This window comes from Cryptomeria japonica, chromosome 1, assembly GCF_030272615.1.
Source record: "Cryptomeria japonica chromosome 1, Sugi_1.0, whole genome shotgun sequence".
Lineage (NCBI taxonomy): Eukaryota > Viridiplantae > Streptophyta > Pinopsida > Cupressales > Cupressaceae > Cryptomeria > Cryptomeria japonica.
The window spans coordinates 365507410-365524615 of record NC_081405.1 but is presented as its reverse complement, the minus strand read 5'-3'; the positions used below and the strand labels follow the sequence as shown (position 1 = coordinate 365524615).

The 17206-nt window shown below is 36.1% G+C and overlaps 1 protein-coding gene across 7 annotated transcripts in view; it reads right to left on the bottom strand.

The window, feature by feature from the left end:
* The window catches only part of LOC131069118 (uncharacterized), a 70606-nt gene that overhangs the window by 14514 nt on the left and 38886 nt on the right, over positions 1–17206 (bottom strand). For 6 of the 7 annotated variants that reach the window (XM_058004435.2, XM_058004436.2, XM_058004434.2 and 3 more), the window contains 5 exons: positions 5489–5572; positions 5014–5076; positions 4444–4479; positions 4048–4122; positions 3869–3946 (listed from right to left, as the gene is read on the bottom strand). In XM_058004435.2, coding sequence (XP_057860418.1) covers positions 3869–3946; positions 4048–4122; positions 4444–4479; positions 5014–5076; positions 5489–5572 — 336 coding nt within the window. The remainder of the gene's footprint in view (positions 1–3868; positions 3947–4047; positions 4123–4443; positions 4480–5013; positions 5077–5488; positions 5573–17206) is intronic. The other variant, XM_058004441.2, reaches the window with a different exon arrangement.

Genomic DNA, 17206 nt, shown 5'->3' with positions numbered 1-17206 from the left:
CTTAGAATGAAATTCGCCCTGGTCCCTTGGAGAGGGGCAGGAGCACTTTTGCTGTTTCAAGCATCATCTTGCCTCCGAAATTTGATCAAAATTTACCTAGGCAAGAATATACAATTTCATCTTCAAAATGCTAACACTTAGACAAAATTTGAATTTTACCCCCAAAAAAAACCCGACTAGACCTAACCTGAGACATATTTGACTTCCTGACAAACTTATCTTACTTCAATAATCAATCCTCGGAAGGACGCTTAATAACTTTCAAAATTTGTCTGGACTCAGCTTAAAAAAAATATATCCAAAAGAAACCCCTAAGGTTTAGCCTTAGCCCAGACAGACAACTCACTCATTCAAAACCCTAAAAGCAGAGAGAAGAACAGGCAAAACAAAAGCGAAAAGAGGGGGTCCCCATTTTAAATGGGGCGATGTGTGAAAACGTCACAACACTGCCCTAGACCCCAAACTGAAAACATACCCAAATGTTAATATACTGTCATCAATGGAACCTGCCCAATCAAGTCTGTGTAACCAATAAGTCTGGGATTGTGACTTCTGTTATACAAAAGACCAAAATCAGAAGTGCCCTTCACATAACGCAACACATGCTTCGTTGCTACCCAATAATCAATCTTGGGGGCTGTCATGAAGCATAAAATGTAACTCACTGCAAACCTAAGATTAGGCCTAGTAGGAGTAAGGTAGATGATACTGCCCACCAATTGCCTGAATGTTGATTCATTCACCATAGGTGAATCTGATTTGGTTGTCAACTTCAACCCTTTCTCCATAGGTGTGGATGTAGGTTTGTAGTCTTGCATCCGAAACTTGTCCGGTATACCACAAGCATACTTTGACTGAGATATGAAGATACTACTTTCAATCTGCCAAACTTCAACACCTAAGCAATAGTGTAGAAGTCCCAAGTTTGTCATGTCAAAGGACTGGCACAAACTCTATTTGATCTAATCAATCATAAGTGTTGAACTACCAGTGATAATTAGGTCATCAACATAGACAACAAGGAGAAGAATATAACCACCAACGTTTTTGATATATAGATTAGAATCAGATGGACTCCTTTGAAAGCCATAATCTGTCAGGTACTTGTCAATCTTGATGTACCAAGCCCGACGAGCCTGTCTGATACCATAGAGTGCTTTCACTAGTCTACACACCTGGTGTTCTTTTCCAACAACCTTGAACCCTGGAGGCTACGTCATGTAGACCTCTTCCTACAACTCACCGTTGAGGAATGCACTCTTAACATCCATCTGATGGACTTTCCAACCAAACTAAGCTGCTAAGGCAAGGACGAGCCGAATGGTACTCATCTTGGCTGTAGGAGCAAAAGTCTCCTCATAGTCAATGCCTTCCTTTTGTGAGAACCCCCTACAACGAGACGAGCTTTGTACTTGTACTTTATACACCCATTTGCAGCTAATGTGATTCTTCCTTGGAGGAAGATTAGAAAGGACCCAAGTGTTATTCTTTAGAAGACTATGGTGTTCAGCTAATGTGATTCTTCCTTGGAGGAAGATTACAAAGGACCCAAGCGTTATTCTTTAGAAGACTATGGTGTTCAGCTTCCATAGCCTTTTCCCACTCAGGAATTCCTTTAGCCTCAGAATATGTTTGGGGATCAAAAACACTATGAATGTTGGCCATGAAAGCAAAGTTGACTGTATTTTGCTGCTTGCTCTTGTTTCTGGAAGATCTACCCTCGATGAGCTCATCAGGATGAAAATCACTTATGGTCTTAGCCCACCATTTAGGCCGGAGAGTAAAACCAACATCAGGTGTACGAGGAATAACTGGAACAGGATCTAGAACAGGTTCAACAGGAGGAAGATTAACATCATCCGAAGGAAATTCAGGTTGTGCATCATCAAATTCAAATTCTACATCATCCCTCCCGTCAGGTGAACCAAATGGAAGACGGGCACCCAAATTAGAAGCCTTCAAAGGCTGATCCTCAAAATTTTGCACACGCAAGGAGAACTGAAAAGGTCCCCGTTCTTCATCAAAGACAACATCACGACTAAAGATGAGATGATCAATGTCTACATCAATCAATCGGTAAGCCTTGTGGTTGTCATTGTACCCTGTGAACATAAGTTTTTGACTCTTGGAATCCAGCTTGGAGCGCTTGGCATCTGGAATCCAAACATATGCTAAATAGCCAAAGACTTTCAAATGACTGATCCTAGGTTTACAACTAGTCCAGGCTTCCTCAAGACTCTTCCCCTTAACAGCCTATGTGGGAGACCGATTAAGGAGATAGATTGCAATGTATACTGCTTCTGCCCAATATTTCTTGGGAACACTCGTGTTCCAACATTGACCTAGCCATTTCAGTTATAGTGCAGTTGGGACGTTCTACAACGTCATTTTATTGAGTATAAGGTGTGGTTGACTGGTGTCTGATGTCGTGAGTATCACAAAAGTATTATAGAACTTGAGGCACAGATTTTTGACAGACCCAAAAAATTCCGACGAAGACCCAAAAAAGTATGAGAAAAAACCCACAAGGAATCTGTAGTTGAAAATTAATTCTGACAAAAAAATCTGAGGATTTTTCAAAAAACCCTAACCAACAAAAAGCAGAACCCTATTTTCTGAAAAAAAAATTTGCCTTGGTGTCAGAAATATGAATAGCAGTAGAACCCAAAAAATGGGTCAATAACCATAGTTGAAAAACATAAGAACAGATGGAAAATGGCACCTAGAATCACGCCACCCACAAAAACTTCCACTGTCGTAGGAGGTTACGGGTCGCGGGCAGACAGAAGGACATCGCGAGCAGGCAAAGAAAATTTACGCAGACCCATCGCGAGCATAGAACCGTTGTCGCTCGCGCATACAGGCGCTAAAAAAAACTGGAGCCGTTATGAGTTGCAAAAGACACTGTCACACAGAACACGGAGAAAAAAATAGGAGTCAACGTCAGGAAAGAACGCAATCCCAAAAAAAATGAACCAAAAAAATCAATCTTTTTTTAAAAAAACTTTACAAAAAAAAAATTTTTAATTTTTTTTAATGAATTTATATGTCCCGCTCTAATACCATGTTTTGGTAAAATATTGAATGAATTAATGAAATGATCAAACGATCATTTAAAGAATTACAAAGACGATGTTTCTATAAAGAAACAATCGTAAATTAGAAACTATCTACTATGTACACTAAGTTACATTATTGACCATTAATAATAAATAATAAAGATATTATTCTAATAATTTGTGTGGAACATTTGATGTCATGGATTTCATATTCCATGAGTTTTGTAATATGTTTACATTGGACACTATTTATATATCTATGTTTGCTATTTCCTTCAGCTACAATTTGCGTTTATACTAATGTGCATGTGATCAAATTAGCCTCTAATTGATGATGTTATTGTGTATTTAAGGTTTATTTAATAAAGGGTGCATGAAACAAGTTTTAAATCTTTAAAAATCTCTAAATTTCTTGGGTTTGTCACTTTGCTGAGTCCTACCGAGTCTTGGCCGAGTTTTTTTTGCAGAGTCCCGAGTCGAGTCACCCTTGCCGAGTCTGCACCAAGTCCGAGTCCCGTTTCTATGAGACAGATACAATGAGGTCTTGTATAAATTATGTGATTGGAGTAACTGGACAATTTTTAAGCTTATGTTATGAATACAAATATTTCTATAATTTTTTGCTTTCTTTGGACATAGTTAAAATTGGAGTAATGATTTTAATATAACAGTTTCTGTGTTTACTAGGATTCGATTTGGAATTCCAGCACAAATTGGATTTCAATGTCCAGACCTTATTCTCACATGAAAAAAGATAAAACAAATACAGAGAATAGACCACCTATAAGTATCTTGATCGAGGAACACACCTCACAAAAATGTGAATAATTCTTTGAAATAGTCTTCCGACATGCATAACACATTGTAATTCCACACTTGCAGGTCACCTGTTGAGTGCAAAATTTAGTATATAGAGTTATTAAACAAGGAAGTTAAATCAGATCTGCCAGTTCTAGTATAAAATTTTACCCCTCCTCTTGTTGCATACCTTATTGCAGCCATCCACCTTGACTAGCTCTGCCTTGCAAGAATTGCACACTCTTATAACAGCTTTTGCCATCACCTATCTCACATAAAAAAGTTACCCAAGTAAAAACTCAAATATTATAATCCCATATTTCTGGAAACAATTGGCAATAAAAAAAATAACTTTAGCACAAAAATGACCAAAAAAGCAACCCTGTATTCAAAACTCATTACAAACACAGAAAATTAATTACTCATTTGCAGTATACCACCATAAATATTTGAAATAAATTATAAAAATGCAAATTTCCTAAGTTGTAAATGGACAATGATGGAAAAAATTCTTTAACTGAAACATATTTTTCACAGAAGACAGAGAATATAGCATTCCTAACCTTTATGACATCTAAGCTCTTACCTCTTCAATTATCCTGCGCAGAGTAGTCTCAGATTTCTGCATGACATGCATTTTTTCAAACCCCTTAGAATCACACTCAAATTCAAAAGCAACAAATTGAAGATGGCATGCTATATTTCAAATCATTTAAACTCGAGGAAAAAAAAGATTCACATTGCTTGAACACCAGGTTATATAGATGACAACTATTTAATGTATTTAGTATAAATGTAATCTAATAGTTTAAAGTTTAAACCACACAAGAAATCTATTACCTGTTTCAAATATAACAGTAAAATATGATGTAATAAAAGTATAAGTTCAAAAGCATTTTTTTAAACAGAAATTACACTTCATCTATTCTGTATTGTGCTTTAATTTTGTGTAGAAAAGGTAAGAAAATTAATCTTCTCTGACAGAAGCTTTGTACATGATTTCATCTAGTCATAGAAGTGCATAACAAAAAGCAACTTGATTTGTGAAAAATAATAAATATTACTTAGCAAAGCCTTCCATATTTAATGTTAACCAACCAGGTAAAAGCAATTATTTAATTTATTTCAAATAAAAAAGAGAGAAAATCTTCCATACCTTCTCTACCTCTTCACAACGGAAAGGTATGTGACTGGGCTCCTTACATTTGATACAAGAATCCTACAAGAATACAGAAAGTACACAAGGTAAATGTTAAACTTCAAAAATCCCTTGATATAATGCATCTATTTTTTCCAATAACAAGAGAGCATATTAAGTGAAAGTGATAGTTCAATCCCATAACTCAATGCTCAGTAACATGATGGCAAAATCAGGCCCGGCTTACAAACAGGCAAAGCCTACAAAATAAAGGGCCTACGAAGCATATATTAAATCCAAACCTATGCTTAAGTAAAACACAATTATCATAATCACTCATATTAAACGGAGCACATATGATTATAAAGTTTCTTAGACAAAAAATTGCATGCACGTGAGTTTCAAAAGGAGGATGGAGAAATACAAAAACAGATCTACAAATTATAAATACAGCCAGATACAATGGTACAGAAAGCAAGATCCCTCCCCCCACCTTCGAACATTTACTGTTTGGACATTCCAAAACACGTGCATCCTTCTCCACCTGACAAGGGAAGTTACAGAAAGGGCAGTAGACCTGCAACAAAATAGGCATTAAAATGATCAAGAATTGTTTACCACCAGTCAAATATCAGGTACATCAAATCTTTTAAGAAAAATCTTCTCAATGTTTGGAACAAGAGCAATAATAAATTAAAAATTCCAAAAAACACTCTGCACCTCAGCTATCTAGTAACTCTCAATTTTATAATTCAGAAGTAAACAAATTTTATGATTCTATGTCCCTTAATTTATGACAAGAAACCATTTTACAACACAGTATGTTTGGTCAACATAAATATGCTGCATGCTTCATACACACAATAATACAATATCTTAATCCATTCAGACTAGATACCAGGTGCACCGGGCACATAATCTTCCAATGTCTCCTGAGACTTGCATCCAGCTTCATCTCTTTTATTCACACATCATTCAAAATATAATTTTTTTATTTTCTTAGGAAGTTAATTGAAACAACCCCAGGGGAATTCCACCACAAATATGATTCCATTCAGACTAGATACCAGGTCCATAGGATATCTGCCAAACAAACGTCTCCAGAGACTTGCATCCAGCCTCTCATCTCATTTATTCACACATCATTCAAGTGTGGCAGACTTCAGCTAGAGTGGAGCTCTTGTGGGTGGTATGAAAATCCTTTGTACTTACTAGTTGGACCCATGGGCAAATTTTATAGGTTTTACATCAAAATTAATGGCTGCCCATGCATACTTCAAACAAATTTCTTCTCTTTTGCAATACAATTACTTTGGGTAGTTGATGATGCTACAAGCCAACTATTACTGGATCAGATGCATATAGACTAAAGGTCTAAAATCTTCAATAGGAACAGCTCCCAAATTTTTTGAGTCAGCGCTGCTTATCTATCAAATACTCATGCAAAGCCCATTGAAGCAAAAAGATTTGGGAGTGGTACCTACCAATAAATTTCAAACCCAAGTTTATATATGTATGAACTATTAATCGCTGCAAACTATTAATGGCTACAATGACATTGATGGAATACATAATAAATATTTATTTATATTTATGGATTGTAAAATGATATTACAAATTACAAAAGTCTAATTGCTTGACATAACAAATAAAGAAAGAACAAAAGAAATTATATCAATGGCCAAAAATAGCCACAATATGTCAATGGGACTCAAAAAGTTATCAGAGTTACCTGGAGACTTGTACACTGAACCCTGGTACTCATCCCCAGTATTATAGATGCATCCTTGTCTAAGATACACATATGAGGATGTTGTTGGCGGCAATATTGTACATGAAAATAAAACTAGTTAATTAAGTTGTGATTGTCTTGGTTAGTTGGCAACCGCGGGGTGGCAGTTGCGGTGCGACGGTTGGCGCTCGCACCCCCTCGGTATCTTTATATACTTCCGAATGTAACTTGTGACAAACAACGACTAGGAATGGAATAACACCTCTTATATTGCATCCGATATCTATGGCATTATTATTCTACATTGCTTGCTTTATCTGTGTACTTTAAGTTATTCACCCGAGACGGCAAACAGATGCCTCCAAATATCAGGACAATTCAGATGAAGAATACCCGTCTCAGATACACACATGAGGATGTCTCCTAATGTCAGGACAATTCAGATGAAGCATCCCTGTCTCAGATACACATATGGGGGTGTCTCCATGTAATATCCCCTTCTCCGCAGTGATTAGTTCAATGGTCCATTGGCCTATTCCTAAAACCCGTAGGCTATTTGGAAGAGAGAATTAGGGTTTCCAACCTTTGTGGAGTTCTGCACGAGCTTTTTAGGGTTTGTCAGGAGGGAATTCTTCAGTTCTACTTATGGTTTCCTTCTGGGTTTTCCATGAACTCCAGGGTGGCATAACGTGCATTTGATTCTTTGGTGAAGTCAAAACTTACTATTTTTAGTAAGTTAGGGTTTGGCTGTTTGGTTGATGTAGTTCTACTGAGCTTTCCAAGCTCTTTCTCTGGGTGCGAATATTATGTTTTTCGGAGCAATATTTCTTGACTTAATATTTTTAGTAAGTGGTTGTGTTGAGCATTTCTATTTTTAGCAGTCTCAGACAGGGTCCTAACTCAGCACAGTTTAGTGGTCTTCATCACAGAGCTTCATCCTTGATTTTGGTATTAATCAGTATTGGAGTTATAAGTTATTTAATTAAATATTAATTCCTTATCCTAAGGTTTGATATTTAATTATTTTTATTACTGATTAATTGTGTTTTGGGGCAACTAAGGAAAAATATCTATCTGCCAGCAATATTGTTATTTTCCTAAGTCAATGGCATTAAAAAAGGTGGCGTTGAGAAAGATGAAATATTTCATGTTTTTATTATTTTATATCGCAAAGTTGTCACCTAGGAAAAAGTTCGAACTTTGCCTAGGGAATTTGGGAAAATTAACGCCATGTCTAGGGGAGGCTATGACATGAAATGAAATTGAATTTCAATGGTTTTGGGCGCCATTTGCATTTGAATTTCAGAGAGAAAAATCTATAAATATAGATGCTTGGCCTCTCATTTGGTATCAAATGAATTTGCATCATTATGCTGCCGAATTGGCGACTGAAAATCTGAGATTCGAAGTGTGGCTTCCTAGCTAAGTCTCAGTTTCATACTTGCAAGATAGTACCTAGCCGTGTCCATGTATTCCCAGTGCTATTGGTGAGTGAGTTGCAGATTGTGGAGTGTTCTATTTGGGATTGGAGTGTTTTCTGGTTGCTGGTAGCGGGACTGCTGAAAGTGTATTTTGCTCACACCTCTTGACCAGGCGATTCCATCATTCTGGGTACCGGTTCATCCTTCCTTCCTATCACTGGCGATGCATATTGTAAGTTTTTAGCATCTTATTTTGAGTGTGGATTTTTATATTGCAAATCGAACTTCCCAAGTTAGGCATTGGGTTTTGTGAATGCATTGGGAAGCGTGCAAAATAAATATGGGTGTTTCGATGGCTTTCCTTGGGTTTGTTTTCATTGTAGCGGGTATAGCATTTATTTAGAACAGATTTTGGGTGAATTGGGTGAGTAATGAGAGTTATGAGCATTTTAGTGAATCCATAGGCTGCTAGTTTTGCAATTCCAGCCTGCAGATTTTGATGTTAGCAGAAATTTCATGTTTCTTATTTGGATGTTCAGCATTACTCTCTTCTCACATTATCTTGATTATTGTAAGGTTAAGTAGTAGTACTACTAACCAATTCTGGCTTGTAACTCTCACCCCGCTGAAAAGTGGAAGAGGCTGGCTTGCCGCCTATTTTCAAGTAAACTGTAATTCAATCCTCCCACTGCATAAGTGGTCGAGCGATGTTTGATTGTAATGGTCCTCCCGCTGCATAAGCGGTTGAGTTGAGATTGTTTTGTAATTTCATTCCTCCAGCTGAAATATCGCGGTTGAGTGATTTGTGCCTTTGTATGTTTCTCTTGGCTGGTTCACCACCAAGTTTCTTTCATTCCCGCTAGATAAGCGGAAGGGGCTGGCTTGCCACCCAGTATTGTAATCCACTTCATTTTTCAGTAGAATTGAGATCTAACGAGCCCCTATTCACCGTATGCTCTCACCTTCCCACATTGGGCACTTGGTGATCAGAAAGTGGAAGGGTTGCATTTTCCAGCAAGTTTTCAGTTTATGCTTTCTAACCTTAACGAGTTATCTGTTTGTGGATGATTATTATTGGCTTAAAAACAAACAAAAAATAACTGGGATATTACACTCCAAATGTCAAGACACCTTAGAGAAAGTTTCTTTGCATTTGCATCTCTATACATCTATTGGAATTTCCAATAGAAAATTGTGAATCTCTCTCTCTCTCTCTCTCTCTCTCTCTCTCTCTCTCTCTCTCTCTCTCTTTATATATATATATATATATATGAAACATACTGGGACTTGCTGATTTTTGCTTGAAAATGTACAAGATTTTATTCTAGCTAAAACATTGTATTAAGCCCAATGAGTTGCAAGTAACAAGAGAAACAATAAAAAAGATTTATTGTACACTAAGTTTTACCACTTCAGTGAATATATAGCCATCTCTTAGATCCCCCATATCATGTGTTATTATGGCATTCTCATCCAGTTCTTATCTGCTGCCTCTAGGTTATTATAGTTTAAAATTTATTTATGTCATGATGGTGATTATCAAATATCAATATGGCTACTCACTCATTGCTTTTATTTACATTTATTCTGATACTTTAAAATGCTTACATTTTTTTTAAAGTAGCATTTTAAAGTATTGTTGTATTGTTGTAATGTCCCCTTTTCCGCTCTAGTTTGTTTTGGGGATTGTTGGTCAATCCTGAGACCCATTGGTCAATCAGAGGCAAAATTAGGGTTCCTTATTTTCTAGGAGGATGTTTCGGCAATTTTGGTGGCTTGCATGTTGGAGTTTTACAGTTTTGATTCTGGATTCCTTCTGGGTTTACAAAAAGCTTCGCAATGATGGTACATGTGTAGCAATCAGTGGAGTTTGGTATACTTACTATTTTTAGTAAGTAGGGGTGAGGACAACTCTTTTTTTTGGGGTTTTCAGAGAGCTTCGCGATGGTGTGACATGCAAATGAATCTGAAGACTTTTCCAGACTTACTAAAGTACGACAACTGCTCAGAATGTGGTTAAAATCACATTGGAAACACTTACTATTTTTAGCAGTATGCTATTTACACTAAGTACTATTTTAGCAAGGTGCAGTGGTCTAGTTCAAAGGGTATTTCAGGCAGTGCATTTTTCGGGTCCTTAGCATTCAGCTCATTTTGGCAGTATTCAATAGATGAAAGTAAAAGTATTATTTAATACTTTAATAATCCCCATGCCCTAGGCATGATTTGTGATATGACTTAAGGGGGTCGACTTGGTGCTCAAAATATTTAATTTTATAATGTTTGGTTGGATGCCACCTTGAGATATTTCTCATTAAAAGATTATAAACTTAGCACTATTTTCATATTTACTTATGTGGGTGGACACTTAAGGGAGCATTGCCAAATAAAATATTTTATTATTGGGGCATCCTAGTTGGAAATATTTTCATTTAATTTCGTGGCATTCTGGAGGGAGTTGAATTTGAATTTGGAGCTCCAAAAAGTTATAAATATGAGTGTTTGGGCCTTGTTTTGGACATCCATGTTTATTTGCAACGAAGTGCTGCCGAAATTTCGATTGATTGCTTCGAGGAATGCATACCTCCTAGCTGGTTCTTGGCTTCTTGCTTGAAAGATAGCAACTAGTTGAGATTGTGAGAGTGTTCTTTACACTGAAGAACAAATCGAGTTCATTGATGTAGTGACTTTTGATGTTTTGTGATGTGTTTTGGGGTGTCTGAGAGTTTTCAGGTTGCTGGTCGATTGTAGAGATGAAATGGTTTTTTCATCATAAGTTCATGGGTGAATTTTTGTGGCTTTTGGGTATTCTCTCCTTATTTTCCTAGGCCCTACGCGATTCTATATGCCAGTATTCAGAGTTTAATTTGGAGATATTAATTTTATAATGCAAATCACCCTTATGCCTAGGCCGTACCATGTTGGAGTTGTCTAGAAATGCGTGCATAAATGTTTTGAGTGAGTTTGTTGTTGTGTGTTGGTCTTAGCTTGGTCATATCCCTCCTAGAATCCATTTGCAATCAATCTCGAGTCTTTTTGTTGAGTCTTGGTGGAGTTGTGAGCATTTTAGTGTGGTTTGAGGTCGCTGGTCTGTGTTATTCAGCTTGCTGGAAAAGTATATCAGAATTAGAATTTTGGAGTGTGAGGTTGTGTTTGAGGTAGTTTGTCTCTTGTAGCCGGTGAATTACATTTAACTCTTTTTGCAGCTTTGGATAGCGATATCTTTGATCAAAGAAATCCATATTTTGTATTGTAAAGCTGATTAGTAGTACTAACAGCTATCTTATTTCTGAATTGTATCACAACACCCACTGAATAAGTGGAAGAGGCTGGCTTTGCCGCTTATTTTATTTCATTGTACTGCTGTCCTCCCACTCAATAAGTGGTTGAGTGGATTGTTATTATCATTTTCAGTCCTCCCACTGAATAAGCGGTTGAGTGATCTATTTCCTCGTTTGTAATAATTGTCCTCCTGCTGAAAAGTGGTTGAGTGATTCTTCCATAAGTTGCTCTTGCCTGCTGGACAAGCGGAAGGGGCTAGCTTGCCTCCCAGTATTGTATTTTCAATAGATTATTGGAGCTGACCACCCCCTATTCACCGTATGCTCTCACCTTCCCACATTGGGCTCTTGGTGATCAGAAAGTGGAAGGGGTATCTTTCAGCGGTATTGTGTTTGTATTTCCTAACCTTAACGGGTGTTTGTGGTGTTTGAAAACTAAAAAAATTGAAAAAAAAGTAAGGGGATATTTCAATTGCCATTGTGTAGTTTTTTCTAAATTTCATAGTTTTAAATGTTTTTTGTCTCTAGGTACACATCTCCATGTGTTTGGACAAATGGCATACCAGTACTCATCACCATCTCCCATATTAGTACCAGTCTCATCTAATGGTAAGCTGTTAGTTATTAAAGAAAATCCCTGGCTCATGAAAGGTAATAAAAATACAACTAGACTCGACCTCAAAGGAAAGATGAACAAAGGTAAAATGTTTAGACCTTGGACCATAACACATGGTACAAGTATAAATAGTCCTGCAAGAGAATGCTCCATAAAAACATGGAGCTAATGAATATCAAGCAAGGCACTATGAATAGAGGCCAACACCATCATGTCTGCATTAAATATCAAACTAGAACGCTTGTAAAGCAATGTTTAGAGATCTTAGGAAGAAGCCAACAACTCCCCTAGAGCACCTCCTAACTAGCTAGTACTGTGACTATCTATTTGACTCAAGCCACAAACAAGCAAAAGGCCTTCGACACCAAAACAAGAAAAATCAGCTAGACACGGGATGAGACTAGGGGTTGGGGCATAAAATTAAATTGAAGACATTTATGTCTTCAATTATGTCTCATATCTTTCATAAGTCAAAGGTGCTGAAATTTGAAGGCATTTAACATCTTTCAGTAGTATAATGCAATAAATATTTAGCCTCACCTCACCATATACCCCATATCCCTAAGCCTTTTGAATTGTTAATGCTCAAGCTGGTCATAGTGGTAGTTAATGTATCTTCCCTTTAATAATGTAAGTAACAAGAAAAATGTTTGATGTTACAACCTCTAATGTGGCAATATAACTACTTGTGCATGCCAATGGTTCACACGGTGAAATTCTGACTAAATATAGTATCCTTAGTGTAGCATCGTAAATTGCCTTAGCTTTTCTCTTTTCAAGGTGCTCAAAACTCTTTTTCAATAGCCACCTTTTTGTGTCACTTGTGCATTAATCTTTATGTTTTTATTGTCTCCTATCATTTTTTAGCGTGATTTGTTTGGACACTAGTGCTTAGCACAAACATCCGCACATAGCACTAGCGTCCCATGATATTTTATTGTTCAAAGGTCATTTATAAGTGTTTTACCACTTGTCACCTTTTCAAGTATGAAAACAGCTCTGAATGACTCATAACAACTCACATCCTGTGATACTTTATTGTTCAAAGGTCACTTCTAATTGTTTTGCCATGTGTCATCTTTTTAAGTCTGAAAACAACTCTAAATGACTCCTAACAGCTTGACAACCTTTTTTTCCCATCTTCTTCTCATTTTAAACCAATCATTCGTCTTTGCACAATCTCTCTTGGATTTCTCTTGGTTCTTTGGGTTCTCACAATTTCTCTTGCACTCTTTTGCTCACACACAGCTCTCTATAGCTTGCTACAACACTCTCATAGCATTATCTTACAGCTATCTTCTTGGCTTTCCTTAAGCCTATCTGAGCATCTTGGGGATTTATCACATCCCTTATCAAATCATTTATCATTTTATCTATTTATCTTTTTATCAATCTATCTTAGATGTTGTGGAGGTGGAAACACCAAAGCAGGGGCATAACTGAAGGTATTTTTCCTCTCATTTGCGTGTGAAGGTATTTTGAAAGAATTCAATTGCACAAAGGCTTGCACGTGCATGTTTATTTTTATCTTTCATTTAAATTTCTAGTTTAATCTTTTATATCTTTGTTGTATAGTCTTTGCTGGTGTTTATCATTTCTAGGTTTTGTGGGTTAGCTAAATCGCATAGTTGGGTCTTCATGCTTTTGAGCAAAGTTTTAAAACTCAGACTCGCCACAAACTTGGCAAACCAAAAATTTGGACTCGAACTCGGACTCGTGAAAGACTCGCGAAAGACTCTGCAAAAAAAAAACCGTAGTTTTACAAAAAAAACATAAAGAAATTAATGCATTTAGAGAACATAAGAGCCATAATTGAAACATTACAGATGTCATATGATCTACAAACACGCAATATTTGAAATTTCATCATTCATACTCATAGTTTCAACTCTAAAATGTATAATAACAGCATAACTTTATTATAAATGTTTACAAAATTACATATAATGATATGTCCAACTCCAAATGTGAAAAACAACAATGAACAAACTAAAGAGAAGATTACATCTTCCTCTTTGTATTTCTCCTCCTTCACACCCTACAAACCTGTCATAACCAAGCAAGAATGCCAAATGAGGGCAAAAAAATAAAAAAATAAAACTCACTTTTAAAGCTTGCATGACGTTTTTTCTGGGTCGCGAGAGTCCTTGCAAAAGACTCGTGCAAGTCCTTGCAAAAGACTCGCGAGTCTTTCAAATGGACTCGCCTCGCAAGTCCTTGGCGAGTTGACTCGTGGCTCCCATGGACTCGCGAGTCCATGGCGAGTCCACGAGTCTTAAAACACTGCTTTTGAGCATTGTCTATTCGTGGTTTGTGCGTTGTGCTAGTGTCCTTGGCCAAGAAGCTCAAATTGCAACTAAAAGCTCTTTGTTGTTGATACTTTTCATTTCTATATTTAGAAAGTTTATTTTATTTATCTATTTTCATATATTTTAACCACTTTATTTCTTTTAAGAATTTAAATTAATTGCATCTAATCTAAGTGTATGTAGTGAGATTTAGTCTCAGAGGAACCAAGTTTCCTTTTGTGGAGTCAAATTTCCTAAATTACACTAAGTAAAACAATGTGCTCCGTTTACATGTCCAACAATATCAACCTTTTTACAACATCAACCTAGCACCAACAACAATGAACACCACTAATACAAGTAATCTTCATTGGCTTAAATTCCACAATGTCTTCATACTTAAATGCTACATGCTATGGATTGTTTCATGGACTTCATCCATGCCTATTATTGAATCATTTCAATCATTTCATGCACAAAATTACAACTATCAACTAAGATGTTCACATCTCTAAATAAATTGATCATTTTCCAATCCTAAGTTGTGTGTGATTTACCCATCACAAAATTACAACTATCAACTAAGATATTCACATCTCTTATATTCTTTGAAATTGGTAGAATTGCCTTTGTTCAAGGATCTAGCTGATCTACCTAAGAACATGATCAATAGTAATGATACTAGTGAAAAGCATTCACAACCCCTTTGTTGGAGAATAGACCAACTTAATCCATCAAAATAATCAAGCTTTTCTACAAAAGAAAATGCAAGATGTTGGGAATACCTATCAAAGTTGAGAACCAATCTTTGTCTCATATGACTAAAATAAACTTGACATAACTTAAGTTTTCTTAGAATTTGATCAATCAAGTTCCCAATAAGTCTATCATAACCTCGATTGGGATTTGAAATGTAGTGTGTATCATTATTTCAAATGTGTTGAAACACAACAACTCGATTAGGTGTTAAAATAAGCAAGGAGATCTTTGCAAGAAAAGATATTACTTCCAAAGTATATTGAACAGCTCTCACTAATAAAGAGTTGATGTTCCTATAGTTCCTTGCATAGTCATCAATAGCAATTCATTAACATTTCCTTGTCCGTTGCAACAAAGGATCTTTTCAAGGTGCATGTGTCCTACATTAGATACTTTTGTGGGGTATGGTTGTGGGGAATCATAGTTACAAGACTCAACAAGACATGGAAAATCCAAAAGTGGGCAGCCTAAAATGGGTCATGAGGACTCCTGACCTAGGTACACAAGGAGACTAGTCAAACTCACCGAACACAACAAGTCCTACAAACAAGGGAAATGAAAAAGAAAAGAAAATAATATAAAGAGTTTAAAAAAACTTAAAGTGATCTCACATCCTCAAAGCACATTCAATTAATTTTCAAACACAAAGAAGAAAAACAAAACAATTTTTGGGCAAAAATCATGTCATTGAAGAGAAGACTAGCACATAAGTTGAGTAAATAACATCGACTAAAAGACTATTTGGGCAGATTTATAGAAGCACTTGACACAGCTAGAGGAACCTATGAGGGTTTGAAAGAACCCACTATTGATTTGAAACAATTTACCATCATTTTGGAGCAAATTTGAAAAGGTTTGTACGTATTTTTTGTTTTTGTTTTTTTAGTTTTAGATTTTCATTGTGTTTTACTTTTTTTAATCATTTTAGGTTAATGGGAGAAAGAAAACTCCCTAGCTGTTTTTAGTTTTTGTTTTTTTAAATTAGCTGCAAACCCTAATTGTTTTTAGTTTTTTAATTTTAATTTAACTAGAAACTTTAAAAAATCCACTTATATCTTATTGCAGCATACTTCACAATTATAAGTTGTTCCAAAAGTTCAATTTCAATGTCGACCATAATTAAGAGGGATTTGTTGATGTGTTTTTTAGGCACATGCTAACACAGAATAAAATACCCAAAAGTATATTATAATCTCTTGAATAAAATCTTTCGAATGTTGAAGATTAGCTTAAGGATCACTTGAGAAGACTCCAAGGTTCATGAATGTAGGGTCACTACGTGTGGATAAGCTCTATTGGTCGTTGTGATTGCTGGTATCACAAGGGGACTTACGTTGAATTGTCGAACGCTTGAATCACTGGAACTTGATCATCTAATGTTGCAATATGATGATGCTTTTCGTCCTAGACTAGCTCGAATTGAAAAAATGGCAAAAGGTGAAGGGTTGAGAAAGTCTATTCTAAGGCCTAGAATGTAAGAAGATGGATAAATGATTAGATGGAATCCTACCGAGCGAAGTCTCACCATCAAACTGAACAATTTGACACAAGCTCGGTGCAATCTTCTAAGGACGTTTCAAAGATGTTCAAATCATTATCATCAAACATTGCTCACCATTCAAGTTAACACATAGACAATGGACGCATAACAATTTGAATTTAAGCTCATATCACTCCAGTTGACCACGCAAGGCACACTTACAATCAGCAAGAGGCTATTGGTATGGACTAAACGGATTCCACACAAATGCATTCAACAAATTCTTCCATTCAATCTAATCAACATGAAAGTAAATTGAGAAGTAAAGACCATGCAAGTTGTTGAAGCAACAAACTGAATTCACCATAACTTCAATGAAATCAATTGTTCTTTACAACAAGGTTTGGCAACAATCTTTTGCCTTCTCCTAATCTAACTTCTATTCTAATTGCTGTTCTTCTAAAACTATCTATTTGCTAATTATTCACTATTCCAACACTATTAGCCTTTTACAAAATGAGGAGCTTGAGCTTTATAATGAGAGCTCATTACAATTCAATGGCTCTGATCAATTCGAGATCAATGGCAGAGATTTTACAATAAAAACCCTAATTAGGGTTTGTTACAACAAACT